We start from the raw sequence: 8280 nt of genomic DNA, 5'->3' as shown, positions 1-8280 counted from the left end.
TGTCTTTATAACAACAGACTGTCTAGAGTTTATAACCCAAGGACAAAACTATCTAACTAGGCCCTTCTGAATAGAGTCCCCCAAACAAAAACAGGACAAACTGAAGTCTTTTCAATGCTTTATTCATTCTTTTCTGGGGCCACTACATTTTAGGATGGAAAGAGTTTCTGCAGGGGAGGGAGGGAGAGCATCATCTCCCTCCCTCCCCACTCTTGCTTTTTCTGCCATCACACCAAATATGAGAGCGCCTCCTGAAAGTCAAAAGGACAATATTAAAAATAAGAGCAGTTTACATGTCATTAGCAAATAGTCAATATCCTATTTCACCACCATTATCCTGACAAGGAAACAAAAGCTCAAGAGTGATTGAGTCCCACCCAGAATCACAGAGCTGGGAAGTAGCACACATTTTACAACCAGAACACAAATCTTTCTCATTCAAAAATTCCTTCTAGAATTGTGGACACTGCACTTGCCCTGAGATTCCAGGACATGCTGAATGTGTGTGGGTACAGTCCACGACAGGGGAAGCACAGGTTCACAAATGAGAACAGGTCGGGTGGGAGTGGGCTGGACAGGGGGTGGGTAAACCCTGACCTTTGACCAAGTTAGCCCCACAGGCTGTAGTTACCAGTAGTTTCTTCACGGCCTCAGAAGCCTCTGGTGTCAGCTCATTGACACACTTCCTCAGCCCTTCCACAAGGTGCTCAACGGAAATGCCCAGAGTATTCAGAAGAAGCTTCAGTGGGTCCAGGAGTGGGAGAGCATCCAGAGGCACGGGACGAGGCAAACTGTTGATGAGGAAGGCGGTAGCTGCAGAGCAGAAGAAATCCCAAGTGAGAGCTCACCGCCCTCCATTCTATCGGTGGCTCCATCTTGATTTCCCAAAAACTTCTGCTTCGGGACCTCTGCACCTACTGTTCTATCTCTCTAGAACTTTCCTTCACCAGATAGCTACATGTCTTTCTTCTTCACTTATTTGGTCTCTCCTCAAATGTTACATTCTCAGAGATGTATCTAAAATTGCATCACCAGTCACCCTCCTTCTTTATTTTTCTTACCACTACCTAAAATATTAAACCTTTATTTATTTATTTAACCTTCATCCTCTCATTAGAATGTACGCTCCTCGAGAATAAGGACTGAGTTTTATTCACTGCTGTACCCCATGCCTAGAACAGACCCTGGTATACAGTATGAACTCAGTAGATACCAGTGATTGACTGGACAGGGATATACTTTGCATGTGGCTGTCTCCACAGCCCACGAGTTTGAAACCAACAGAAAGATGCTATAATGACCTTCCACTTGGACACATGAATGGACCCAACTGGAGCCCAGGAAACTGCTCCCAACCAATTCAACTCAGTGCTACAAACATAACTGAGTAGGGACTCTAAGTCAGTTGGTGCAGATACACAGATGAATAAAATAAGATACTTGACTCAGAGAACCCATGCAATCTGATGGACAGTAAAGAGCTGTGTATGCCACAGTGCAGCACGTGCTATGCTAACATTATGGACAAAGCTCTATGGAAACACAGAAGAAGTGATGATTAATTCTAATATAGGAGAGTGTTACAGGAATTTTCCCAGAATAGATGTTGCCATAGTTGTGTCTTGAGTCAAATATCATGATGACAGGTAAAGAAGGGGAGCAGCATTTGGAAGAGGAAAATAATTGACCAAGACACCAAGATAATAAGATCAAAGATCATACACAGGATGGTGAGTCTTCTTCAGATTTCCACTTGGATGTGCTAAGCAGGTGAGGCTGCAACCTGAGTGAGGTCAGATTTTCAGACTTGAATGTCATATGAATGAGTCTGAGATTTTTTTTTCCCCCAAGTGTAATAGGGAACTACCATGGCTCTTCTATGGGACAACTGCATTTTATATCTTCAGCAAGATAACTTTCACATAGACAATGTTAGAGAATGGGGGAAATGCATATTATACATATTTTTACAAAATACACGTGCATGTATGTAAATACACAGATGTAGAAGCACATACATGAGAAACACATCTTCCTGCTGGCACTTCCACCCCCCATACTGCTGGCCAACACTTCAGCCTCCTTTGCAATCCTTTCTGTTTCCTCATTCAAAAAAAAAAAAAAAATGGAGCTTGTACACCTATTTTCCCTTCACTTTCTACTGCCTATTTTCCCACCCAAAGTTTTCCTCCAGAAAGGGATATTATATCCTTCCCACCCATCTTTCTGCTGCCACCTCTCCTCAGGTACCCCTAGACATTAAAGAATGACAAAATATCCCAAATAGGTGAAGTTACAAATTAGTTCAAAAATTCACAAGTCAAAGTCACCATTGTAGCGTGGGTATTACACAGTTTCTCATGATTAATCTCCCTACTTCCTACTTTCAGCACTTTGGTGAGTGTCTTCTCTGTATTTACTTATATATTTCAGAGGGGAGATCCTCAAAGCTTTCTGTTCTCCAAATGAGCAGCAGCCATTATGATGTATTCTGCAGATACACCCAAATGTATCTTCCTGTAGCTAAAATGACTCCCTCCAAAAAGAAAGGATTGGTTGCCATTCTCCTCCAAAAAGCCAGCTTCTATACCCTACCTCGGAGAAGGCAATGGCACCCCACTCCAGTACTTTTGCCTAGAAAATCCCATGGATGGAGGAGCCTGGTAGGCTGCAGTTCATGGGGTCGCTAGAGTCAGACACGACTGAGTGACTTCACTTTCACTTTTCACTTTCATGCAGAAGGAAATGGCAACCCACTCCAGTGTTCTTGCCTGGAGAATCCCAGGGACGGGAAGCCTGGTTGGCTGCTGTCTATGGGGTCGCACAGAGTCGGACACGACTGAAGCGACTCAGCAGCATACCCTACCTAGAAATGGAACTGTTCACCCTTCACCCCTGTCACAGAGCTCTATCTGTACTTTCATTGTGTATCACAGTGGACCAGTACAATAGTGACTTCTGTAGAAGTCTTCACTCCTCTGCCAGACTATAAGAACCTTGACAGAAATATGCATGTCTGATTCAGGTCTGAATCTCCCAAAGCCTACCCAGTGCCCAACAGATTATAGCCATCTAACAAATACCTGTTGATTGTATGAACATAGAAAAGTAGCTATGTCTCAAGAGAACCAGCATGGCAATCTGATTAGAGACGAGAGCAAGGATGACTCCATATAATTTCAGAAACATGAAAGAATCAAATCTTAATTCAAAATTAAGGGAAATCAATGGCCAGAGTTCAGTAATGAAGTGCATTTGTTGACCCTCAGTGGGAGCTGATTAATTTCCTTGTAGGATACACCAGGGATAACTTGTGTTGGATTAGAGCTTGGAGCTGGGAGCAGGAGGCGTCTGAAGTCCCTTCTGACCTTACCAATATCTGTGGCTCTAAAACTCCCTTCACCATATGCCGCCAGGAGCCTCGGCTCACTAGTTGTGCTCCTGTTATCAAGAAAGTAGAGAGAGATCGTGTGTTCCAGGTCACTTACCAGAGTAACTGCAAATGCCGATGGTCACCAGCAGGAACACAGTGACCAGCTTCATGGCGGGTTACCTGTGATATTTACCTGGAGTTTAAAATTAAACTGGAAAACCTAAGGGGTCGGCTGAGCCAGTGGTTCCCCTTGCTGTACCAAGTGTGGCAGTGGCTTCTGCTCGCACACATATTTATATGCCAAGGACTTGGATTTCAGTCATGACCACTTGACTTGCCCCTGGGAAGAACAGCGTGAAGGTCATGTTTCCTCTCTAAACAAATTGAAGGCTTTTTCCACTTTCCCTCATGTTCCCATGAGAAACAAAGCCCTAACTTAAAGCACCCTCAAGGCTCTCTCACACCACAAGCTCTTACATGAGACACGGAGTGGGATAGGGGGCTGTGGTAAGCAAAAAGCTCTGAGTCCTTTCCCTGGAAGAACTCTGAAAGAAGGTTTTGTATCAGGATTAAAAGGATTAAGGCTCTGTTGCTTTCCTCCAGTGTTCTATTTGTTTAAATTTCAGAGAAACACATTACCTGATGAACGCCCCAGTTGACAATTCTGAGGTCCCTTCAGCCCTGAAATAATATAGACTCAGCTTAATGGCATTTAGTAACCATGTTTCTCTGGAATTTACCTCTACCCACCCCAATCCTGTCACATATTTACCATGGCAAGATATTTTACCACTTCTAGTGCTTCCCACCTATCTGGGGGGAACACCTAGGGTCAGGCCTTCTCTATGTTCTCATTTAGTTCAGGACCCAAAGTAAAAATGCCTTTTTAAAGACCTGGGATTCAATAGTTACTCTATAGTATTGTTCTCCTCATCTAAAATAGGACATTTAGCAGCTAACAGCAAGACAGTCCCAAAGGGGTGTGACCCTGAGGGAAAAAAATTTTTTTTACAAGATCCCATACGTATAAATAACTTGGGTCACCAAAACATGCATGTCAGAAGCCTTTTAGCAGTCCAGTCCCTTGCAATCATGCAAATTAAATACTTGTTGGCCAGGGGAGGATCCTATCTGTAAGCCCAAGCCCTAGAGCTCCTTGGCGTATCTAGTGCAAGAAAAAGAGAAAGAATGAACCTTGAAAGGGAGAAATAGAGATCAGAGTCCAGGTGGGTCCCAGTCCCAGCTCAGGGCTAGCTAGCCAAATGACGTTGCTGACCTCAGCCACCCCCTCCACTGAGGGGATACTCAGAACCTTCTGAGGAAGATATATCAAAGCATAGTCCACTTTAGATGCCAGGCCAGGAATTGGGGCCCTGCTTGAGGGTATGGTACTATTATGAGGATTTAATATAATTATGTAGACCCAGGATGTAACTGTACCAACCCAAGATTAACACCTAATAAATGTCACCTGTTGTTCATTTCCATACATTGCTGAGTTACAATTGCCATTTCTTTTTCTGCTACTTTATAAACTACACGGAGGAGAGCATGTATTACTGCATATATGGAGTATTACACATACTCAATCCTGCCCCCTCTACTGCTTTCTCTGCCCGAGAAGGCTTCATCTATTCCTGGGGAATTATCCCAAGCCAGAACTCTCACATGGCCAAGGCTGTATGTGGTGAAGTGGTATTGTTCAACAAATAGTTATTAAGCATCTTTGTGCCCAGCACTGTCAGGAACTGAGACTGGAGCAGTTAACAAGGCAAGCTAATTTCCTGCTTTCATGGAACTGACAACGTAATGGGATAAACAAACAATCAACATGTAAACAAATAAAGACTAGTCCTAGGTGCTGTGATGAAGCTAATAGGGTGCACTGATTGTAGAGAAAAAGAGGGTTAGGGGTACAGTCAGACCTGAAAAGAGATTCAGGCTTGGCTACTCCCATGCTTCCTGTGTCCTGAGTCTGTGTATTATTCATGTCTTTTTAGTCCATATTTCTGATGCTTTGACATTCTGGGGCCTTGCTGATCTTGGAGGGACTACCATTCCCAGGGCTAACTAATTCTTAGATAGCAAATGACTCACCTGGGAATGTACTTTCCTAAGCAAACCAGCCAATCTACAGCCCACACTGCCAACCACCTCCTTGGGGAGCCCCGACACTGGCCCACTGTCTGCCTGCTTCAATTACCCCTGAGGCCCAGGCAGGTACCAAACAGCTAGGGACAGTGCCTACACCCCAGACAGAGCCCACTGAAATTATTCAAACTAGCCTGTCCTAAACCTGCTTACCCTGTCTCCCCATCCCTTCCCACAGAAACCAGAGTAAAGGCTCCTGCCCACTCCCCTACCACACCTTCCTGACAAAGCCAGAGCTTCCCATGCACCCTACTGCCCTGGGGTGTGGCATGCCCTTTTTCTGGGGATCTATCTCTGTAACAAACTATCTTTAAAATGGCAGTCATCTCCTGATCTGATGACCTGCATAAATATAAAACACATTCTTCTTTCCCAGGACTAATTTGTAAACATCTCAAAGAACTTTTTCTTGTTCGTGTTTGGATCCTAACACAAAATCTTACACACTTGATAATATTATTAGGAACTACCAATCCGTGCCAGGCCCTACACTTTGCATATGGTATCCACTTCATTCTCATAAAACCCCTGATGATAAACAGTTTTAATCCCATTTAATAAATAAGAAAGTCTGAAGCTGAAAGCAATGAATTAATTGCCAGAGTTACTTAAATATATATAATGTGGCCAGAATTTGAGCCCTTTCTTCTGATTTATATTTCTTCACCTTGAAAAACTTATGGACAGGGAGGCCTAGTGTGCTGCATTTCATGGGGTCGCAGAGAGTCAGACACGACTGAGCGACTGAACTGAACTGAACTGAACTGAATAAGCTTTTCCAGCAAGCACTTGTTAATAAATAATTCATTAGAAGAAATGAAAAGGAAACAAATGTCACAGTGTCTAAATTAATTTGGGGTGTGTTTTTTGAATGAACTTTTGTGGAGATTAAGTTCATAATTGGGAGTGGAAGTTCAGTTAGTCATTCAACAAGCATTTATTGAGCATGTTTGGCTGATGTGCTTCTGTGGTAGATTTTAGAAATACAGCATGACTCCTGCCTCTTCTTGAGTATATTAAAGGAAACTGTTAGAAGCAACTAAGTCCAACAGAATAAAAGCCATATATGACAAACCCACAGCTAACATTATTCTCAATGGTGAAAAGCTGAAAACATTCCCTCCAAGATCAGGAACAAATCTAGGATGTCCACTCTTGACAATTGTATTCAACATAGTTTTGGAAGTCCTAGCTATAGAAATCAGAGAAAAAACTAAAAGGAATTCAAATTAAAAATGAAAAAATAAAATTATCACTGCTTGCAGATGACATACTATACATAGAAGATCCTAAAGACACCACCAGAAAAAGTACTAGAGCTTATCAATGAGTTTGATCAAGCTGCAGGATATAAAATTAGGTTGCTTTTCTACACACTAACAACAAAAGGTCAGAAAGAGAAATTAAGGAAACAATCCCACTTACCATTTCACAGAAAAGAATAAAATACCTATGAATAAGTATACCTAAGGAGGCAAAAACAATAAGATGCTGAAGAAGGAAACTGAAGATGACACAAACAGATGGAACGATATACCGTGTCCTTTTTGTCTCTGTGAGAAGAATGATAGTTCTAAAGAAGCCAACTGAATGTAAATTCAAGACACAGATCAGAAAAATAAAAGAATCAGCCCGAGATTTTATCTCAGACTCTTCCTTCTAGGTGAAAAGAGACAGTAACTGGAAAGTCACACTGGAGACATTGAAGTAGAGTTCATTATCTTTTCTTCTGCTTGCTGTAAATCGGATGGTCAAAATGGCTTAAAGCAAAGGCCTAATAGGAAAAGGAGTACATCAAGGCTGTATATTGTCACCCTGCTTATTTAACTTAATGCAGAGTACATGATGAGAAACGCTGGGCTGGAAGAAGCACAAGCTGGAATCAAGATTACCAGGAGAAATATCAATAACCTCAGATATGCAGATGACATACCACCTTATGGCAGAAAGTGAAGAGGAACTAAAAAGCCTTTTGATGAAGTTGAAAGAGGAGAGTGAAAAAGTTGGCTTAAAACTCAACATTCAGAAAACAAAGATCATGGCATCTGGTCCCATCACTTCATGACAAACAGATGGGGAAACAGTGGAAACAGTGTTAGACTTTATTTTGGGGGGCTCCAAAATCACTGCAGATGGTGACTGCAGCCATGAAATTAAAAGACGCTTACTCCTCGGAAGAAAAGTTATGACCAACCTAGATACCATATTGAAAAGCAGAGACATTACTTTGCCAACAAAGGTCCGTCTAGTCAAGACTTTGGTTTTTCCAGTGGTCATGTATGGATGTGAGAGTTGGACGGTGAAGAAGGCTGAGCACCAAAGAATTGATGCTTTTGAACTGTGGTGTTGGAGAAGACTCTTGAGAGTCCCTTGGACTGCAAGGACATCCAACCAGTCCATTCTGAAGGAGATCAGCCCTGGGATTTCTTTGGAAGGAATGATGCTAAGGCTGAAACTCCAGTACTTTGGCCACCTCATGCAAAGAGTTGACTCATTGGAAAAGACTCTGATGCTGGGAGGGATTGGGGGCAGGAGGAGAAGGGGTCGACAGAGGATGAGACGGCTGGATGGCATCACTGACTCGATGGACGTGAGTCTGAGTGAACTCCGGGAGTTGGTGATGGACAAGGAGGCCTGGAGTGCCTAATAGAATATAAGCCCATGAGGGAGAAACACAGGAAATGACCCATACTGCTAAGTCGCCTCAGTCGTGTCCAACTCTGTGCGACCCCATAGACGGCAGCCCACCAGGCTCC

At 42.9% G+C, this 8280-nt stretch overlaps 1 protein-coding gene across 1 annotated transcript; it reads right to left on the bottom strand.

Annotated features, from left to right (window-relative positions):
• Positions 1 to 202: 202 nt before the first annotated feature.
• SCGB3A2 (secretoglobin family 3A member 2) lies at positions 203 to 3642 on the bottom strand. The gene is given in 3 exon segments (NM_001205460.2): positions 203 to 251; positions 632 to 813; positions 3489 to 3642. Coding segments are annotated over 3 exon segments (261 nt in total). The 5' UTR covers positions 3544 to 3642; the 3' UTR covers positions 203 to 227.
• Positions 3643 to 8280: the final 4638 nt, after the last annotated feature.

The sequence above is a fragment of the Bos taurus genome, chromosome 7 (genome assembly GCF_002263795.3).
Source record: "Bos taurus isolate L1 Dominette 01449 registration number 42190680 breed Hereford chromosome 7, ARS-UCD2.0, whole genome shotgun sequence".
Taxonomy (NCBI): Eukaryota; Metazoa; Chordata; class Mammalia; order Artiodactyla; family Bovidae; genus Bos; species Bos taurus.
Note: the sequence above shows the minus strand (reverse complement) of the source record. Positions and strands in the feature narration are given on the sequence as shown.